The sequence below is a fragment of the Quercus robur genome, chromosome 8, assembly GCF_932294415.1.
Source record: "Quercus robur chromosome 8, dhQueRobu3.1, whole genome shotgun sequence".
NCBI classification, from domain to species: Eukaryota; Viridiplantae; Streptophyta; class Magnoliopsida; order Fagales; family Fagaceae; genus Quercus; species Quercus robur.
Genome location: NC_065541.1, coordinates 47,200,415 through 47,222,795, shown reverse-complemented (window position 1 = coordinate 47,222,795; position 22,381 = coordinate 47,200,415). Strand labels below are relative to the sequence as shown.

At 34.6% G+C, this 22,381-nt stretch overlaps 1 protein-coding gene across 1 annotated transcript; it reads left to right on the top strand.

The window, feature by feature from the left end:
• The first annotated feature begins 4,832 nt into the window (after nucleotides 1-4,832).
• On the top strand, nucleotides 4,833-10,024 carry LOC126696714 (disease resistance protein RUN1-like). The gene is made up of 4 exons (XM_050393404.1): nucleotides 4,833-5,547; nucleotides 7,726-8,815; nucleotides 8,942-9,217; nucleotides 9,310-10,024. The coding sequence occupies exons 1-4, from the start codon at nucleotides 5,051-5,053 to the stop codon at nucleotides 9,886-9,888; spliced, it is 2,442 nt and encodes an 813-aa protein (XP_050249361.1). The 5' UTR covers nucleotides 4,833-5,050; the 3' UTR covers nucleotides 9,889-10,024.
• Nucleotides 10,025-22,381: the final 12,357 nt, after the last annotated feature.

Sequence of the window (22,381 nt, the reverse complement as noted above, 5' to 3'; positions counted from 1 at the left end):
ATTTCTTGCTAATACTTGTAGATACTTGATAATTATTCATAGATGTAAAATTTCATGTCTGTAGACAAGAAAATTTACATTAATTAATTAAAAGTACATATTTTAGTTGTGTATATACTTGTTAATCTAAATGTAAGGTTGTGTTAATTTGTCAATAGATTTGTCTCCTTTAGATTTGGAGAAAGACGCACTTTCTAGATCTGAAGGAAAATGCGCTTTCTTTTTGTCATTAGACAGATTATTGGATTATGTTATATTCATTTGTCAACAGGATTGTCTACTTCATATTTAATGGTTAAGGGTAATTTGCTTCATATTTGATTGTTATGGGTGAAGGGAGACGAGTTTTCTTGTTGTAAGAGCTGGACAAGTTATCCGATTGTGTGTTAGGATAGACGATTGTTGACACAAAAGCCTATTTTACTGAATTGAACAATATAATGGTCAACTTAACACATTTTGGTGCGGTGAAAATCTCTAAAGCTAGGTGTTTTTTTAAAATTTATTTTCTGTGAAGTATTAATTTCTTCCAATATCCTAATAGTGAACTTTGTAAAACACTTTTTTGCCAAAACATTCAATTTCATGTGTTTTTTTAATAACTCTAGCCTCAATTGAAATGATTTCTTTGTATTAATATCACAATGATATGCAAAAATGATGAAATATTAGCCACGCTATTGGTATGTTAAATATATTTCATGTAAAACAAACAAAAAATATATTTCACGTATGAGGACTTTTCATTTGCATAGAGTATTTTAAATATAAAACAAACAAAAAATTTATAATAACAAAAACTTATAAATTCTGAATGATATCATTTCTATCAAATAACTCAATTCAGCTTCAAACAATTTCATTTTAAATTTCGCTAAAATTTGTTGTACACAATAATTGGGCCCAATCTAGAGTCAGCTCAACACATTTGTCATTTTGTAGCCTAAGGTGACAATTTTTAGTGGGACTTTATCTTAATTTAAATATTAATTGAATAAAATTTACACTTTGATTTTTTTTTTCATTTAAAAATCTATTTTTCTTGATTTTTGTAATGCAAAATTACTACTAATTATTTTTTTTTTTCAAATTCTCCTAAGATTTCCTAATCAATTGGTAATATCACTAATACACTTAATCTTTATTGTGACATAATCGGTTTTAATGCTGTAAAATTTATCGTTAGTTTTTTTTTTTTTTTTTACTGTGTATTGTTAGTTAATATTGTATAAATAATACATGCATCAAAAAAAAGGAATCCAGCCTTTTTAGATAAATTAATATGTTAATTAGACAATTTTCATATATTTATAAACATATTTTAAAATTTTTAATTTTGAAAATAAATCTAAACAATTATTATCAGACTAAATATCATGTTTGATATAGTCTTTGTCTCTCTTAGCAATATTGGACTTTAAGTATTACACAATGGATTTCAGTAATAAATTTTTTCAAAAATTATTAATTCTAATTTTTATTTTTATAGAGAGAGAAAGGAAAACTAAAATTTGTAAGAGATTGAAAATTTTTACACTTAAACTATTACAACATTGTAAAACGCACTAATATAATATACTACATTCGAAAAGAATGAAATATTTTTTTAAATAATTTTTATTTATTAAATTTTCGGGTTTAATTAAAATTTTTACATTGTAAGACCTTTTTTTTTTGACAAAATATTCTATTGGCCAATATAAAAAATCCGTTTTTTTCCTTAGTTGAGAGGCCTCCTTTTTAGTTTTTATTTGGGGGTGTGAAACAATTTGTGTAATAAATACTACACTTCTATTTTAGGAGGGCCTTCTTCTATTTGGGGCCTTAGGCCATTTTCTAAATGGCCAAATGGTAGAGCCACTATGAACAATATGAAGATTTTGAGTAATGCAGAAATTTTTGACATAAAGGAGGAGAGACTATTGTTCAAGAGTGTGTCTCGAAATAGTCCAAAGCAGCTGCTGGGGTGGATTGCTGCAGCAAGGCTGGAAGAGAAGGCTGGAGATATTTCAGGCTGCTAGACAATTGATGCAAAATGGTTGTAAAGAATGTCCAAAGAACGAGGAAATTTGGTTGGAGGTGTGTCATTAGCGCATCCAGAAGAGGCGAAAAGCTGTTGTTGCTAAGGGAATCAAATTGATACCCAGTTGTGGTTGAAGGCAGCAACATTGGAGCGCGATGACGTGAATAAGAGTATAGTGTTAAGAAAAGCGTAGGAGTTTGTAGAGTTGGCCAATGAAGAGAAAAACTGTTACTTCATAAGGCTGTGGAGTGTTGTCCTATGCAGGTTGAATTGTGGCTGAAGTTGGCAAATTTAGAGCGGTATGACCAGGAAGGTTTCTTGGAGACTTCTAAAGCCATTAAAAATACTATTGGGAGTGGTATTTGACCCAAATTGGTTGCAATACAGTTTCATAGGCTGAATATAACACTGCACAATTAGGATTTAAACCCTCTGTGCAGCATACAAAGATGCGATTAGTGTAGCATTTCTTTTCCTTGAATGGATGAATGATGGGCTTTTAATCTCAAATATTTTTTTTTAGTAGGCAGATACAACTTACACGGTATACAATTGAACCCGTGATGTCAAACATGATGATCTCAGTCATTGCCTAAGGCTGACATTCTTCTTTAAGTGCAGTTTATGTATAATAAAAAAATCAATGATCTCTCCTGTTGAATTTTCTGTATAAATTGTTCTTTCATACTGATGATCATGACTAATATCAAGTCAATGAGAAACTCACACTGACAGAATTTTCCCTAATAGAACAAAAATAATTTATCTTCAAAGAATGTTCAAGGCATGAGCAGAGCACTTTTCTTTAACAAGTCCATGTTATGCATGCTATAGGTTCTTGAAAATAAGCATTCAGTTTCATAGCAAAAGCAGAGTAATTTAGGGATTAGGGACCAATTTATGGTAATTTATCACTGTCAAATATCAACCAAATTTGCATGTCATTCTTTTTTTCTTTTTTTTTTTAATTTATTTTTTTTTTTTTAGCGTTTCAACTTATGGTGTTCGCTTATAATAATTGTGTTATTTATCATCAAATCAAGACAACAATTGGTTTTTAGTGTAGGCGGGAATGGAATCCTAGATCTTTTATTCAACTATCAAAGATTTTACTAGTTAAGCTAACTAAAACTCACAAATTTGCATGTCAATCTAATTTATTTTCAGAGTGTTTCTACCTATCATTAAATGCAGTAAATTATCAATTAAACCAAGTTATATTTAAGTGTGAAAAAGATGAGTGATTCTACCAAGACACTAATTGGTTTTTAGTGTAGGCGGAAATTAAATCATAGATCTTTTATTTAACTATTAGAAATTTTATCGGTTAAGCTAACTAGAACTCAGAAATTTGCATGTCAATCTAATTTATTTTCAAAGTGTTTCTACCTATCATTAAATGCTAGAAATTATCAATTAAACCAAGTTATATTTAAATGTGAAAAAGATGAGTGATTATTCCATAACATTACAAGAATATATGCTAAAATCTTCTCCAAAAAAAGAAAAAGAAAAAAAAAAGAATATATGCTAAAAGGAATCATGAATACCAACCATATTTTGGACTACAAAATCCCCTTACAAAGATTCTTGAGCTCTGGGGAAAGACATCTCTTTTGAAAGTGAAAGGTCTCAATTTTCTCTCTAAACAATTTTTCAAAACTATAGAAATTTGGTTTTCAAACTAAGGGTCTGTTTGGATACCACTTATTTTGCTGAAAACTGAAAACTTATTATTGAAAATATTGTAGTAAATATTTTTTTAAAGACAAAATACTGTTCATGCGTTTTCAGGTGTTGACTGGTCTATAAACAGTGCCGTGGAACCAGCAAAAAAAAAAAAAAAAACGCAAAATGCAGAAACAACTCTACGCAAACGCACGCTAAAACTTGGCTCCAGACTTCTGAGAGGATTGGTTTCAAGAACAGGACTTCCTAAGCGATGCATATGAGTCTTCTTTTCATATTAATTTTCAAAATGACTTATAATTTATGCTTGTTTCTGTTGATTACTTTTTGATTGAACTTTAGTATACCATAGGTGTAGAAGCTATGGTTACTACCGTCGGGACGAGTACGCATGCCTTCAGGCTACGTACGCATGTTCAATATGTGCGTAGCCAATCGTTGACCATGTGTATGAAGCCTAGTATAGCTAGAACCATATAAAACCCAGCTCTAAGATAGCCACCTTAAGGGTATCTAATTTCATCGTGTACCCATTCATTTAAATTATTTCAAAATCCTTTTAACTAAACGTGATTTAGGAGTTTTTATTAGGTACTCCAAATTAAAATGGCGCGTACTTCTTCATCAATCTGACATTCATTTTCGGTGGATATATCTTGAATGCAAGAGCAGAGAGAGAGAGGGTATCATGTTATTGTATTTTGATAATATTTAAATATCCATTTGGAAAAAAAAATTATCTATTTTTTTGCTAAAATTTTTATGCTAAAAGTGTTGATATGTATATATATACCTTAAAAAAAAAATTGAAAAAGTGGGAGAAGCTTAAAAAAAAAAAAAAAAAAGAGTAAAATTTTAAAAAGCTATAAATAAACATTTTCAGTAAAAATACCTAATAATTACTTTAAAGATTTCGTCCATATTTTCTACCCTTTGCCAGGAAAGTGCTAGGTGACTTTACTTTCCCTTCCAATGATGTTCTTCCTAGAACTTGCTGAGAGAATAAATGAATTTTCTTTTATAACTATATTTTGAAAATTTGCAATATTAAAATGAATACTATTATATTGCTTGAAAGTCGTGTTTTTAAACCCGAAAAAAAAAAAAAAAAAAAAAAATTTCAATATGCGGTCTTCTTCTTCCTACTTCCTAGAACTTGCTGAGCATTTGCTATCATTTCATCAATATCAATAAATCATAAATCCATAATTTCTTTTTTTACACGCACACCCATATCCTTTATTTCTCCAACTTCTAGTTCCCCATCTTCAATAAAATCTCACTCCTCAGAAAAACTTCATCAAATCATTTTGTTGGTTCAAGCAAAACTCTACATCGATGGCTCTTGAAACCGATGGAAGCAGCTTTTCATTGCGTACCAGTAAATGGATTTTCGACGTGTTCCTCAGTTTCAGAGGCGAGGACACCCGCCGCAATTTTCTGCGTCCTCTGTATGCCGCTTTAACCCAGAAAGGAATCCCCACGTTTACAGATGAGAAAGAACTTGAGAGAGGAAAACCCATTCCCTCAGAACTCTTGAAAGCCATTGAAGGGTCAAGGTTTTCAGTGGTCATTTTTTCAAAAAACTATGGATCCTCCAGTTGGTGCTTGGATGAACTTGCAAAGATTGTCGAGTGCCAGAAAAAGATGGGGCAAACGATTTTTCCTGTTTTCTTTGATGTTGATCCGACTGAGGTGCGGAAGCAGAAAGGTAGTTTTCATGAAGCATTTGCGAAGCATGAAGAAGTTTTTAAGGAGAATTTGGAGAAGGTGAAAACATGGAGGGCTGCTTTAACAAAAGTTGCCAATATCAGTGGGTGGGTTATACCAAAAGGGTAAGTTTTTTTTTTTATCTTCTTTTAATTTGCTTCATCAAGTTCCTCATTTCCTCTGATTATTCAATTCACAGCTCTTTTAGCATCTATTCAGTATTTTCTTCCGTATTTCTTTGAAATCTAATGGCTTTTCATAATTTGTGAAGTCTTACTCTTAAAACTTGTTAAATGCTCTGACACTAAACCAAACCAAGTCCCCAAATCGATTATTTAATTGTTGTGATTGAGGATTTAATGCAGCATAGACAATATCAATTGATAATGATAAATGATTGGAAAGTAATCTTGCTGATGGCATGGAGAAAAAATGTAAAAATAAAATCTTTTAGGTGCAGTTAGATACCACACCACCCATCTTCAAATCTTCAGCTTTTTAATTTTTGGTAAATAACCAAAGTATACGCTATTGCTGAATAATAACTTGCATATCATATATGAAATTCGTAGCGGAATTAAAATCAAGATTATACTAGAATCCGAAAATTCAATTAGAAAGAATTTTAATAAAATACCTTGATGCAAAGTTAGCATAAGGGTTTACGTATATAACTTGAGGTGAGACCAAAGGGAAAAATAAACCCTAACTCCAATGGTCTTGGGCCTCCTGTTATCTATAATAAGTCCAAAGTTAGCATTAACCACATTTTAGTTCACTATAAAAATATGGTTACACTCTAAGTTTTTGTTTAATTAATCAAGATATCCTTAGACTACTTTAAATTGCATTTAGCTCAATTGGTGAAGTCTCTGATGGTTGAATAAGAGATCTGGTAAAATCATTGATGTATTGATCGTACAAGATCTCACTCTAGTGTACATCAAAACAATCAACACTTCACGTTGAGTTCACCATCCTCTTAAGACTGAGAGTTAATGCATATAGCAGTTGTAAGATCAATTGTTTATTCATGTAATAGTAGTTAGTAGAATAATATTTCAGAGCAGTGACCCTATTGATCTAGTAATAAGTCTGTTAGTGATTTGGACTCTGGGGGGTCATGACTCCATTAGTACTCTATTAATAAGTCTGTCATTGATTTGGACCCCAAAGTTGCATCACACACATACTATAATGACTCAAGGAAAAGTTCTGCACTATACCCCCAAAAGACTAGTTTAGTCACAAATGAGACTCCTTATAGTTAATAAATCTTAGATCAGCCTCATATATGCTCAATATGGGACAAGTCTCTCTCTCTTCCTGATATTAGATGTAGACCTGTTGGCTGCTTGTAGATGATGGAGGTGCACTAGAGTTGACGGGCTATGAGGGGCATCTGTTACAGCCAAGATCTTATCTAAGCCGTCCAAAAGGGGCTCTGCTTCTTTAGCTCAATTTGGATTATTATCAATTTTTGCTAGGTGTTGCGGGAAAAAAGTGGGTTGGGTTTGGGACTGATTTAGTAATTGTCTTTGTGGATGATGATGCCTAGATTTGGAAAAGATAACTAGGCTAGTAAGTCTTTTTTCTTCTTTCTTTTTCTATTTGGTTACTGGAAAAGTTTTGGAAAAAGTTTGTCATGTCCTTCCCTTAATTTGGTTTAAATTTTCATATCTTGAATTTTTAAAAATATTAAGAAAAATCAATAAAATTTTATTCATTTTTTGCATTTTTTTAATGTAAGACCCAAACAATTCCCTTTTTTGGAGCATTTAACAGTGCATTTTTATCGGAGGATTAAATTGAATAACAATTAAAGTTAGAGGATTGAATTAAAAAAAAAATTGAAGTTAAATGCCTAAATTGAATTTTGGTAAAAGTTAAGGGTGCGATTTATAATTTAGCCATAATTAATTAAACACGTATCTCTATCTAACACACGCCTAGCCAAAGCATAATTTTGCACAATGTGTAGTTTAATACTTACTATTACAACAGGAAGAACAACACATAGTTTGTGAGTGAAAGCTGTGAAGAGGACTAGTCATTTGGATCTTACTTGTATTTTGATTAGTAATGTTAACAGATAATATATTTGAAATGTACTGAAATCTTATTATTTTGTATCTTTTCTTTAGTTTATATTTTGCTAACACTAAATAGATGTTAGTTTTAATTACCAATTTTAATCTATTCTTGAATTTTTAGAATATTTTTCATTCTTGAATTCCAATTTTTTTTTTTTTGTTTATACTTAGGTCCCAAAAATAAATTCTGGCTCTTCACTCATTTTGCAGGCAGGAGTCAGAATATATTAATGCAATTGTGGAGAAGATATTCGAAAGACTAAGTTCCATAAAACTAATTAAGGACTTGGTTGGAATTGATTCTCGTGTATGGGAAGTATATTCAGACTTAAAAATAGGATTGACCGATGTCCGTGTAATTGGGATAGATGGGACGGCTGGTATTGGTAAGACAACTATTGCACGAGTGGTTTATGATAGCTTTTCAAATCAATTTGAAGGTAGTAGCTTTCTCCATACTGTCAGAGAAGAATCTAAAGTACATGGTTTAGCTTATTTGCAAGAACGACTTCTTTGTGACATTTTGATGCAAAAAGATATAAAAATATCCAATACTTCAGACGGAGTCCAATTGATCAGGCGTAGGCTATGTAATAAAAAGGTACTTCTGGTTCTTGATGATGTAGATAGTTTGGAGCAGTCAGAAAGTTTGGCTTGCATGCGTGATTGCTGTGGTCCGGGAAGTAGAATTATCATCACAACAAGAAATGAACATTTGCTTAAGAGACTAAGAGTTGATGGAATATATAGGCCTAAGGAATTGAGTAGTGAAGAGGCTCTTCGTCTTTTCAGCTTGGAATGTTTTCGCAGTGAATGTCCTCCTGAAGGTTATATGGAGATGTCCAATCAGGTTGCCAGTTATGCTCACGGCCTTCCTTTAGCTATTAAGTTTTTGGGTAGTAGTCTGTTTGACAGAACCATCCCTGCATGGAGAAGTTATTTAGATATGCTTGAAAATAATTTTCCTGCAGAAATTTTACGAATATTTCAAATAAGTTTTGATTCTCTACAAGAAACAGAAAAAGAAATATTTCTACATATTGCATGTTTCTTTAATGGGGAGGACCAAGATCGTGTAGAAGAAATATTAGACTATCTTAATCTTTACCCAGCAATTGGAATAAGGGTTCTTATTGATAAATCTCTCTTAAGTGTTTCGTCAAACAATCGGTTGTGGATGCATCCTCTAGTACAACAAATGGGCAGAGAAATAACTTTTAGAGAGTCCCCTAAATCTCCTTGGGAACGACGTAGGCTATGGTTGCAAAAGGACATTGACCCTGTGCTTACAGACATTAAGGTAAGAGGTTATGTAGAAATCTTCAACTTAAATATAAACCCTTTCTATTATTCAAGAAAATAAAAATTTACATAATCTTTATACTCTTATTATGAAATTTACGAATCTCTTGTTCTTGTTTGTTAGGAAACAACAGCTATCCAAAGCATAGTCCTCGACTTGCCTGTACAAAAAGAGGTACATTGGAATCCAGAAGCCTTTTCAAAGATGCATCATCTTGTATTGCTCAAAATTCACAATGTGCAACTGCGAAATGGACTCACACATTTTCCTAATGAGTTAAGAGTGATTGAATGGAATGGGTATCCTTTAAAATCTTTGCCACCAAATTTCGAACCAAGGGAGCTTGTTGAACTTAGAATGTGCCATAGCAACATTAAACTACTTTGGAAGGGAGTGAAGGTAACATAGTTTCCTCAATTCCTCAATATTATTTATTTTGCTAAAAATAAATTCTAATTAACTATCATTCTACAATTTAATCTCATTAACAGCATTTGGGCAAGTTAAGATTCATCAAACTCAGTCACTCTCAAGATCTTATTAAGACTCCAGACTTCTCGGAGGCTCCACAGCTTGAGAGCATAGATTTTGAAGGCTGTACAAACTTAATTGAGGTTCACCAATCTGTTGGTGTACTGAAACGCCTAATTTTATTGAACCTAAAAGACTGCACTAGTCTTGTAAGTCTTCCAAGCAAGCTTGAAATGGAATCTCTTGAAAATCTTACTCTTGCTGGTTGCTCCAAAGTCAAGAAAATTCCAGAATTTGCAAAAGACATGGAACGATTAAGGGAGCTTCATTTAAGTGGGACTGCAATTGTAGACCTACCTTCATCAATTGAACATTTAACTGGTCTTACCTTATTGAATCTAAGCCATTGCAGAAATCTTTTGGGTCTTCCAGGCGCCATTTATAGATTAGAGTCCCTAAAAGAATTTACTGTATTTGGATGCTCAAAATTAGCTAAGGATGATAATGAGATTTTACCCACTCGAAAAAGATCGATATGGTTATTGGCAGAAGAGTTTTTAAGAAGTACAGGACGACGGGTCAGATCAAGGTTGATCTGAACAGTCAAACGGACCATGCAAGCGGTTTTGTTAGAATTCTCTCTTTCCATTAAAAAAAGTGTACATTTTGAACCATAGTTTTCACTTTTATAGTTTTTTATTCCTCCAAATATACTAATTTTAGATTCCTTCAGTACATCTTTGAATTTTGACATTTGTTACATGCTCTCTCTTACCCATTGAAATATTGTTGGAATTCATATAAATGAGATTATGGAATTAATACACGAGCAACGCCCCTGTTTATATGGTCATTGTTTTTCTGCTCAGGTGACAATATTTTTCTCCTTCTTAAAATCTACCAAAAGTTTGGTTTTGGCCTTTTAAACTTTATGAAAGTTCAATTTTTTTTTTTTTTGTTGAGAAGCAAATTGAATCGACTATTATTAATATGTAAGGTTAGCCGGCGTCGGCTAAGAGTACAGGTAAAATGTGGGATGGAACCTCCTCCATCCAAACTACTAAACCGCTAACATGTCTAGCATGTCTAGCAAGGCTATGTGTTACAGAATTCCTATTTCTTCTAACATGAGAAATTCTAAAACTGAGAAAAGATTCTGCATGTAATTTTATCTCCTCAATGAGGTTACCATAGGAGGCTAAGGACTGCTCCTCCGCTTGAATTGCTCTGTTGATGATCTCCGAATCACCCTCTAAGATTACCGTGCTAAGGCTGAGCTCCCTAGCAAACATGATGGCTCTTCTTGCAACTGCTGCCTCCACGTCTGCCACTGTCTGAGGAAGAGGAATGTTCTCTGCTAGTGAGGCAAGAACCTCTCCCATACTGTCACGGACCACAACTCCCAAACCTGCACTGTTTGAGTCTCGAAACACTGCTCCATCATAGTTAATCTTCAGGAATGGACTTCGTGGGGGAGACCAGTTCACTGCTGTGTGGCGATTTGTCATCTCAGTAGCTGTCTTCGCTGGTTGCGCCCGACTATAATCTTGCAACTGCTGTCGAGCACCGGCAGCTATCTGTCCGAGCGGAGTTGCTGAGTTACTGCTAACTCTAATTTGGTTTCTTCGATGCCATAACATCCAGACAACCGTGGCAAACAATTCCAAGTCAAGCCCGGCCTCATGAACATGCAGAATAAGTTTTTGGAAATCATCCCAATGTCTTGTGTTCCTGAAGTTCCAACACATATCCGATTCCCAGACTTCGTTCAAACAGGGGCATAACCATAAGGCATGAAGCACGTCCTCAGTATGTGTCTTGCAGTGATCACAGATCTCTTCCTGAAGCACCTACCGTTTGACCAAGTTGGTTTTAACTGGGATGGCATTTCTTGCAGCCCTCCACAAAAAGTTTCGGACATTTGGTGGTACCGATAGGCTCCAAATGATCTTCCAAAGCTTCTGTGGTGGGGCAGGATTTGTATTAAGAGGGTCTAAGTTCTCCTTCTCCTTTGAAAGTAAATGATAACCTGACTTAACCCTGTAGATTCCAGATTGTGTATGAGGCCATACCATTTTATCTCTAGCTGAAACGTCACCAAGTGAGATGCCCCGAATGAGTTGGACCTCTTCTGGCTTGAATAAAGCATGCAGCAAGTCCTCATCCCAGTTTAGTGTTTGGGCATTGATCAAGGAATTAACCTTTACTTCTGGAAAGTCAATCCCCATCGGATTACTCACCCTTGGTGTAGAGATAGACGGCAGCCAAGCATCACTCCAAATGCTGATGTCCTTGCCATTTCCCACTCTCCATCTCCCTCCTTTTTTCAAAACTTCCCTACCTTTCAATATGCTGCGCCAAGCATAGGACCCTTTGGCTGAATCCGAGGCTTCCAATATAGAGCAATTTGGGAAGAACTTAGCTTTGAAAACCCGATAGAAAAGTGAGTTTTCATTGTGAAGGAGCCGCCAAGCCTGTTTTGCTAGGAGAGCATCATTGAACAAAGCCAAGTCTTTGAAGCCCATACCCCCCTCCTTTTTCGATTTACACATAGTGCTCCACTTTACCCAATGGATCTTGCGTCTATCTCCTCTTTGGCCCCACCAAAATTTTCTAATAAGACCCTCAATTTCATTGCATAATCCCACCGGAAGTTTGAAGCAAGACATAGTATAGGTGGGAATGGCTTGAACAACGGCTTTTATGAGCACTTCCCTCCCGGCTTGAGATAGCAATTTTTCCCCCCATCCTTGAAGTTTTTTCCAGACTCTCTCCTTGATATATTCAAAACTTGCTTTCTTCCTTCTCCCTATCAAAGAGGGCAAGCCCAAATACTTTTCATAGCTTCTAATTTCTGGAACTCCTAGAGCATTTTTGATGTATTGCTTTCTCTCTAGCTTAGTTGATTTGCTAAAGAAAATAGTGGTTTTGCTTTTGTTGATGTGCTGCCCCGAGTATTTGCTATAGGTATCCAAGAGTTCCAAAACTTTGTCACATTCCTGAGGAGTAGATCTGCAAAATAACAAGCTGTCATCTGCAAAGAAAAGATGGGTTAGTTTGGGACCATTTTTGCAAAGTGAGTATCCATGAATTTCTCCTTGCCCAGCTGCTTGTGAAAATAGACCATGCAAACCCTCAGTGCACAACAAGAATAGGAAAGGAGAGAGAGGGTCTCCTTGCCTAATTCCTCGGGTTGGCTTGATCATTCCTTTGGGCTCACCATTCACCAATACAGAATAGGATACAGTTTTTACCCCCACCATCATCAACTGGATCCACCTTTCTGTAAACCCCATTCGCCTCATAACTGCTTCCAAGAAGGACCATTCCACTCTGTCATACGCCTTACTCATGTCTAACTTAACTGCCATATATCCATCTTTTTTGGACTTGTGATTCTGCATGCTATGAAGACTCTCAAAAGCAACCAAAATATTATCAGAAATAAGGCGACTCTTTGTAAAGGCACTTTGATGTTCTGTTATGAGATTGGGCAAAATTTTCTTCAACCTATTAGCCAATACTTTAGAAAAAATCTTATACAGCACATTACAAAGGCTTATAGGTCTAAATTCAGAAACTAATTCCGGGTTTTTTACTTTGGGGATTAGGGAGATAAAAGTATGATTCAAATGACAAGGGAACATGGCTGTATTAAGGAATTGTAGGATAGTGGTTGTTACCTCATCACCAACCAAAGGCCAAAAGTGTTGGAAAAAGAGTGGGGGCATTCCATCCGGACCTGGTGCCTTAAGAAGGGCCATCTGTTTCACTGCTTCATGTACTTCCGAAGCCTTGAAATCAGCTGATAGCTTCTCATTCATTTGTGCACTAACTCGAGTTTCAATAGTCAACAAAACTTCTTCAGGAAACGTGGGATTAGCTGAAGTGAAGAGATCTTTGTAATATTGGATGATGATATCTGCTACTTCCTCACTATTTGCACTCCATTGCCCATTAGGATTCCTAAGCTTAGGAATGAAATTTTTCCGGAACCTGTTGGTTGCTTTACTATGAAAAAACCGTGTGTTACGGTCTCCTTGTACTGCCCATTGAATTTTGGAACGTTGCAGCCACATTCGGTTCTCTCTATCCAAGAGAATTTCAATTTCACTCTTCAATTCCCTCACCCTACTGTTCAATCCCGACTCCATTGCAATTTTTTCCGCCTCGACTAATTGTCTTCTCTTTTTTTCCAACTCATTCCTAACACTACCAAACTTCTCACGGCTCCACTTTGTGAGTTCGACACCACATTTCTCAATTTTTCCAAGGATCTGATTGTTGGAATGATTGGACTCATTGGTTAGCCATACGGCTTCAACTGTATCAGAGCAACCCTTGTCGGACAGCCACATCTCCTCAAATCTGAAAATTTTCTTCTTACGAACCACCTCCAATTCTGTGAGGGTGATCAAAAGTGGGCGGTGATTAGATGAATCTGAATGAAGATGATGAACTTGTGCCCCTGCAAATTTTGTGAGCCACTCATAATTGGCTAATCCCCGATCAAGTCTTTCCCACACTGAGTGTCCCGCTGCATAATGCTTACTCCATGTAAATTGAGGTCCTACAAAACCGAGATCAAGAAACCCACGTTCGTCAACAACATCTCGGAAAAGCTGCATTTGGGATTGTGATCTCATGCTTCCTCCATGTTTTTCATTACTCCTTAAAAGCTCGTTAAAATCTCCTGCACAAAGCCAAGGAAGGTTAAAACGAGAGTTTAACAATCTTAACTTCGCCCAAGCTTCATGCCTCAAATGTGTTACTGGTTCCCCATAAAAACCTGTAAACCTCCATGCACCCTCCTTTCCTTTGTTAATAATTGAATCAATATGGTTTTTTGAGAAAGTCTCCACTGTAACATCAATAGTATTTTTCCAAAACAACGCCAAACCTCCTCCCCTATTTTCTCGAGTCACAACAAACACCTGATCAAACTCCAATTTCCGTTTAATATCTTTCAGCCTTGCTTCATCTGACCATGTCTCGGCTAAAAACATGATAGAGGGATCTTTTGCCCGGACTAAAACACCAAGCTCCTTCTCTGTACGTAGGTTCCCAAGCCCACGACAGTTCCACACTAGGCAACTCATTGTTCCTGGCGGGGCTGAGCACCAGCCTCCACCATTTGAATAGAGATTTCTTCATCATTCTTCAAAACCTGTTTTTTACTGCAAGGTAAATCGGAATGATTATCAGTAGCTGAGAAGATTCGTTTGCCTAGACCTGAGAATCCATCCTGAATTGGTTGCTGCGTGATCTGCCCCCTGCCTAGCCGTGTCCACGTGCCTGTTTTTTTGGTTACCCTAGCCGCTTCAAACTCCTCACGTGACATAGGGTTTGAGATAGAATTATTAGCATTAGGTTTAGCATGGGCCGCCTCTCCTCCTTGAATGCTATTGGTGGACTTTCTCGGACCATAATTTGAATTAACTCCAGATGTTGTCGTTGGGGTTACTGACTTCATGGCACCAGATATTTCGGGATCATTAATCCCTATTATTTTTGAATTCAATTGGACCGAGAATTGTGGGAAATTAATGGGGTCTGGAGTGTTAATATCCCTCTCACCGTTTTCTGAAAATTGAGGGACATTAATGTTTTCGGTTTTCCCCTTTAATTGAGCATTCAATTCCTTATCCGTAGGATCCGGAATTTGCACCACCGTGGGCTCCTCCCTGTTTCGTGGAGTAGCAGTTGGTTCGCCCCCTTCCTTTGGCCTGGCTTCTGTTGGCTGCACGTTTTGGGCTGCTCGTTTTTGACTGAAAAAACCGGGTACAGCCACCACATAGTGTAAAAATACCATTGAACGTTTAGACCCCCAATTTACAAATTAACTAATTTAAGCTTTATGTCAAACAACTAGTGTACGAAAAATGAACAAAATCTATAAAACAGAATTGGTAAATAATCTAAGCCAATTTAAAATCACAACCCACAGCAAATAATAAAAGGCAAAGATAAAAGGGAAGGAAGATGCAAACACAAGGACAACACGTGATGTGTTATCGAAGAGAAAATCGAAACCCTTGGCGTAAAACCTTTCCGCCGCCCTCCAAGCGGTAAGTAATCCAGTAGAAAATGTAGTTGGGATACATGGACATCAATAAATCCTCCAAGCTTAATCTACCCAGTGTACCTAAGCCCTCCAAGCTTCTTGCTCCAACGAGGTTGCGCCGAACCTATTTCTTTTCTAGCTTCCCGGATTCCGCTACTTGACCATAGCATCAACTAATGTAGATTGGTTCCTTCTTAACTGCTTCCCAGAACACCAAACAGCCCTCTCACAGTAATGGATATGGTGAGAAAAGGTTTTAGTAAAATGCCTCTCAAGGGTTTAACAATGGAGAGGAAGAGAGTTGAGGAATTTGAAGAGACTCTTATGTAAAGATTGTAGATGAATCAATCTTGTTTTACTCTAGGGTTTCTCTCTCAAAATTTTCTCTGGAAGTTCTCTTTCTTTCGTGGGTATAAGGGGTATTTATACTAGGGTGAGAAAGGAATGTGAAACATCAGGTTTTTCAAAACAAGGCTGGCTCGCGGCTTGGCCTCGCGACTTGACTGAGTCGCGAGATCCAGCCGCAAGATAACAGAATGGTCAGTTATCCTATTTTGTCCTGTTATGCTCCAGCTAGCATGACGCTTCAATTTCTGGCATGCTTGGCACGTGTGCTGCTTCTGGCGGCTTGCAGTCGTGAATCACCCGCGAGATCCAGCCGCAAGACTCTATTTTCTTGCACACTCTTGAGCATTCAACACTCTATCTCACTCACTACCCTTACAACAAACCCACCTAAATACAGGGTTACTAATTGCTGAAATACAAACAAATTTGGTACGGAATAAAGCCAACAACATGGTTGATTAAATTCAACCTTACACTTTAATATGTTTATTTTTAGTTCCTAAACTTGTCAAAGCGTTTTACTTTAATATCCTTCCAATTGTGTCAAAATTCCTAGCTGTAATTATTTTTCAAATTTGATTTTTTTTTTTAAACTATCACTCAATCAGATTTGCATTGTTCCATAACATCTGGGGTATTTTGAGAAATTTGACACTTGAAAAGTGGGAAGGATTTTTATTTCTATTTTTAAAGAAACACTACTTAATATTTTGCCAATGCTTTAAGTGAAATTTTAAAAACTTTTTTTTTTTTTCTAATTATTTTGGCACACATTGAGTTATACATTGTCATACACATTCCATTTGAAATCTTATTTTAAAAATACGACTTCAATTATAATTGTAAAATAATGAAATTTTAACAAAAATTATGTTTTCAAAACATAATTTTAGTTGTGTCTCATATACACAATATGTAACGATCACCATTTTTCTCCCCTATTATTTAAAGAAATTTATTGTGAAAGAGAACATTTCTTCCCTCTTGTTTAAAGAAATTTACTGAGACGAAAGATAACAAAAGCCGCAAAATGGGCCAGGCTCATCTCTTTACTCTTGGACCAAAATCCAAGTAGGGAGAACAGATATGGGTATAGGCCCATTAGCATTATAATTAACAGCCCATTCAGCTGGGTCAGAAAATTCTCACTTCAACTTAAAAAAGAGAAGTCTCAAGCTGCAAAGTATTTTTTATCAGCAACTTGATGTCATATTTGTCATAAGTTACTGGTTAATGTACAATTTTTTTAAAATTCTATCTTCTTCTAGATACAGTTATATCTTTGACCAAATTATTTTCTAAGCCCAGCAAACTAATGAAAATAAGCTGGACCAAGGAACTTGGACACGATGCCCTTCAATTGCTTTGACTACCTACATCTGCTGCATTGCCTTTAAAAAATCACAAAATTAAGCGTTAGAAAGATAGGAGAATTTACTGCATGCCAACAAAGCTGGAATTGTTTTGCCCCCACAAAGAATCACCTAGGATGTCGCTTTTGGTTCAAACATGAGTCAAGTTATCCGTATCATTACAAAAGAATGCAGTATCCATAAGGACCATATATAAACACATTGGGATTTTATTGCAACGTAACATCAATTAAAATTGTTTCCAACGGGGAATAGGTGTGACAAACTCTACCAAGGATCGATCCCCAAGCATTAATGTGAAGAAGGAAGGTTCTAGTTTCCTCTTTCGCTATCATTTTAAAGGACTTGGAGTTCTCTCGCAAATGCTACTATGTTCTGACATTGCCGCAACTTGTCGCACATGATAGCAAAGAATAGGGTGCAATTCTTTTCATCTTCCTTATCCAAAACCAAGAGATTGGATCGGCTACATAAACATTTTCACCTGGTTTTCCATAGGTTGAGTAAAAAACATTGCTGAAGTTGAGAAGTCTGGTTGATAACCACCGTGGGGTGACAGAGCAAAAGGTGCTCAGGATTTCAACATGGAAGTCACAATATAGCGTGTGATAGGTCATTAAGATTTAATCTTCTGATAAAAAAAAAAAAAAAAACTCTCCAGTTGGCAACAGTTTCTGGGCAACTTTACCCAAAATTCACAACCGCGGTATGCTCAGTTGCCACTGCTTGCCTTTCCTATCAGTCTGTCCAGACTCATTGTAACCCCACACATATATTGCACTCTTCTTTGTTGTTGTTTCGCTTGTTGCTCTTCTTGTCCCAAATATTTCATCCTTTTTTTTTTTTAATTATATACACACAAATTAGAGATAGCCTGAATATATTTAAAAATCAATCACATCAAATGATTTTGAAAAAGCACATAAGGAAAAAAAAAAAAAAAAAAAAAAAAATAGGGCCCGTTTGGTATATGTGTTTAAAAACTGAAAATTGTTGTTTAAAAATTTTTATGGAAATACGTGTGGGTGAAAAAGTGTGTGGAAATATGTGAAATGTTGTTTAAAAACTGAAAATTGTTGTTTGGAAACACTCACCAAACACCCCCAATTGTTTCTAAAATTAGAAATGTAATGTGGTGTTGTGATTTTGCAGGAAATGAATTAAGAAACGGGAAAGTCTGTTCCGACGACCAAACAGAGTTTAGCTGCCACGTGTTGCATGTGATAACAGAATGCAAAATATAAAAAAAATTCCGGGGAATTAGAAATTGGCTGGTGAAAATGAATTTGTGAAAACAGCACGTACCTGAATCTGGGTGTGTGAATTCCTGGAAATCGGAATTTGGAAAACTAAAAACTTGAGTTTGTGTGAATTGAAGGCACGGTTCGATGGTCAATGCACAATATGGCGTAAAGAATCTGTCTCTTTCTTTTTCTTTTCTTTTCTTTTTTTGGATTAAGGCCTAAAGAATCTTCTAGTATAGTAAGATTTTTATAAATATCTTATAAATATAGTAAGATTTTTTCAAAAAATAAAATAGAGGTTAAAATCCAAATTGTCGTTTAAGTAGTAGGGGTTGTAAAAATTGGACACGACTTAAGAACCTAAGACGACAAAACATGAAATTAGTAGATTATAAGTTGAAATTTAATGGGTTCGTATCATATTTGGGTTGACACGACTGACCCGTTTAATAAACAAGTTGAATTAATGTCCATCATATGGAACTCGTTTGACCTATCTAATTGGTTTAATTAAATGACATTTTACTAATATACTCTTCAAATCCTAGGTATATAAACCTATTAGTTGTTGTGGTTTATTTTCTTTGACATATTATGATCGATTATTTATGATATTGAGATACACTTTAGTTTAGTTTTAAATGATTATTTGTGATGCAGTTACTCGTTAGTTGTGAATTTTATATTAAAAATATTTATTTGTTTGATTTGTCATAATTCATATCAATTTAAGTAATATTAAAATTAGCTTCTTCTTTTTTTAATTTTTTTTTATATAAAATCTGATAAACATTGATAGGCCACAAACTGAATGACCCCTTGTGATAGAAATTAATTAATTAATTAGCCAAGTTATTAATTAATCAATTTATCATGCAAACGCGTGGTAGCACAAACAAATTACCAATAAACTAAATATGCAGCGGAAAATAAATAATACGGTGATTTGTTTACGAATGGAGAAAACCTAACGGCAAAAACCCCACTGGGTGATTTTCAGGTCACCACTCCCGAAACTCCACTATTATAACAACAAGCGGTTACAAGTAAAGAAATCTCAGTACCTTACCAACCTACAGTTGAACCTTTATCCCAATACCCAATTGGACTTATTTTGTAGTGACAGTTCCCCTTTTAGATGCACGACTCCTAGTATGTGACTAACCAATTGCGCAGATCCCAGTACGCGACTTCAATCACCAACTAAGAAGGTTGTTAGTTGCAAAGTTCTTCAGTTCATCCAAACGATGAAGATCAAGAAGATGCTTGGTCACAAAACCCTACGGTGCACATACACAACAACTTCTTCAAGAGAAAGAGATGAACTAGAGTAAGAATTTCGTCTCCAGTCACAATTTGCTTGAACAGAGTTTGCTCAAAACTTGTGCAACTTGTGAACACTTTAACGGCCCTTAAACTGATCCTTTTATATGTCTAGGTTTAGGAGAAAAGAAGACTCAAAGACACATTCACGGATCCGAAGAAAATCAGATTGGAATTCTAAAAATCTTAAACTTCGACAGATAGCAGGTGTCGAGCAGCTGTCGAGAAGGTGTCGAGCACACCGAATGTAGAACAGCTTTCTTAAGCTCGATAGATGTAGCTGTCGAGCTTTAATGATTTTGCATTTTGAACTTGTTTTCTTGAACAGACTTGAAAGCTTCAATACTTGATCTTGAAACAAGGTTTCTTGAAGTATTTAAAACATCCTAAATCTACCAAAATATAAGTAAAGTGCGTTTTGTCAAAGGATAAACCAATTACATAAAATCATGACATATGTTCTTAACAAGTGAAACACATATGTCCTAACAAACATGTCAACACGAATGACCCGTTTAATAGGATTATATTACGGTTGAGGAATTATGATCCTTTTAATAAATATGTCGGGTTAGGATTGACCTATATATTCAAATATTCATAACTCGACACGACACAAATTCGACACGTAAACATGAATTGCCATCCTACATTTAAGTATTGAAATGAATTTCAATAATTTAACTTTATTCTCGTTTATTTGACTTCACTAAGTTTTAAATTTATCCAATTCAAGCATTTTGTCCAATTTTATTAAAAATTTTCCATTAAAAAAAAATATTTTTCTCATATAAAATTAATATAAATTGTTTATATTAAAATTTTTCATTAATTAATTCTATATTTAACAACAAATTTTTAATGGAATTGAACGAAAAACCTGAATTGAATAAATTTAAAATTTAGAAAGCTCAATTAAAAGAAAATAAAAATAAAATTAGAGGATTGAAATGAATCTTATTGGAACTTAGAATGTACCATTTGTATTTTTAACCTAAAATAAATATAGTAACATACCAATAAAAAATATGATAAATATTGTTGCATACAAAATATAGGATAAAATAAGATTAATATTGTTTCAAGTCATAATTTTAATTTCTTTTTCAGTTGGGAGTAAAAGTGAGTATACTAAACACTGCTTTAAAAAATATATAAAAATACTAATAGAGCAAAGTCGAAAGTTTCCAACTTTCCCTACACAAAAAATCATACCCTCTCCTAGAAGTGTATTTTTTTTAAGAAGATTATTTAAATAATTACAAAAATATTTTTGGGCATTGCAAATATGTGATTAATCATTTTCAGCGTACCAATAACAATTTTAAATTCATAAAAAAATAACATTTTAAAAAATACAAATGAATTAAAAATAATAAAATAAAAACCCTAAACGGGGGTAGTTGGTAAAAGGTAACGTGTGAAAATGAAAACGGTCGTCTCTTTCATTTGAGAAGATCAAACCTCAATAAGTATTTATTGAACTGACAATGCGTTTGGTGTGTGTCAAATCCAATCTCCTCCACAAAGTCTCACCTTCTCTTCTCTTCTCTTTCAGGTAACATTTCACTATTCCTTACCATTTCCAATACCCACTTTTTCAATTCTTTTCATTTTTCATTTTTTTTATTGCGTAATTTTTTTTTTTTTTTTGAGAATCTAATTTCCAATGCTTTATATAGTATTCTTCTGCCACTATATGATGCTTTGGCTGAAATTCTGCATTTAAGAAGGAAAAAAAAAAAAAAATCAGTGTTCACTGTTCATCTTCTATGCTAAAAATATGAATTATTTTTTTGGGGGGTTTGTCATGGGAAGTGAAATTCTTCGAATAGTTGTGTGTAGCAAACTCATGTCCATTTGTCATGTTTATTTTCTAATTTCTTTCTTTCTGATATGTGTAATAATCGAAAGAAAGAAAATCTCCTAATTGATGTTGTGGGGTAGCTTTTAATTGTCTTTGTTGGTGCTAAATTCTTAAAATGAGATCATTTTGATGACCCTTTTTCTTTTCCTTTTACTGTGTTGCGAAATCTGATTAAAATGGCTAGATTAGATAAGGGTTGTTGGAAGATTTCATTCTTAATTTTCACAAAGAAAGGGTATGTTTAAAATTTAAATTAATATATATATATATATTGGGCTAGATTAATGAGTAAGACAAAAGGGTACCTCTCTGATAATGAATGGATTTGTTTTTTTTTTTTTATAATTTAATAATTGGGCAAGAGAGGATTTGAACCTTGAATGTCTTGGTTGAAAATACTAAGAGGTGTCAATTGAGCTATAAGGCTCTTTTATAGAAAATTTTAAAAATAAATAAATAAATAAAAATGATTCCTTTTGTTTTCTCTACTCCTTTGTAAAATTAGTAATTGAATATGAGGCATTCTGGAGGAGAGTCCTTGAGTGGTCATTTGAATAGCATGCAGTTTCCTTCTTCTTAATCATGACTAGACTTTAAGTCCTGTTCTTCAGGTAGCTCTCAGGTTGCTTAAAAGTTAGTGAATTTAGGGCAGAAGTACTATTGGAGGTAGTAATACTAGTTAGTGTATATCTATTTCAAGATAAAAGATCACTTCTCTCAATCTTTGCAACCCTACATCAACCTTTTCCTTTTTTACCTGTTTCTTTTTGTGATCCAACTCTAATTATAAGTGTATTCTCAATATCAATACCTTTTTTGTTCATTCAAGATTGGAAGAGAACATCGTAGCAACTTTGCTAGCTAGTATACCTG

What these genes read in the sequence shown, in the direction of transcription:
- LOC126696714 (XM_050393404.1), top strand. Translation starts at nt 5,051, where the DNA reads ATGGCTCTTGAAACCGATGGAAGCAGCTTTTCATTGCGTACCAGTAAA. An exon ending in GGGTGGGTTATACCAAAAGG is followed by an intron (nt 5,548 to 7,725) that starts GTAAGTTTTTTT and finishes CTCATTTTGCAG; the next exon opens with GCAGGAGTCAGAATATATTA. An exon ending in CTGTGCTTACAGACATTAAG is followed by an intron (nt 8,816 to 8,941) that starts GTAAGAGGTTAT and finishes CTTGTTTGTTAG; the next exon opens with GAAACAACAGCTATCCAAAG.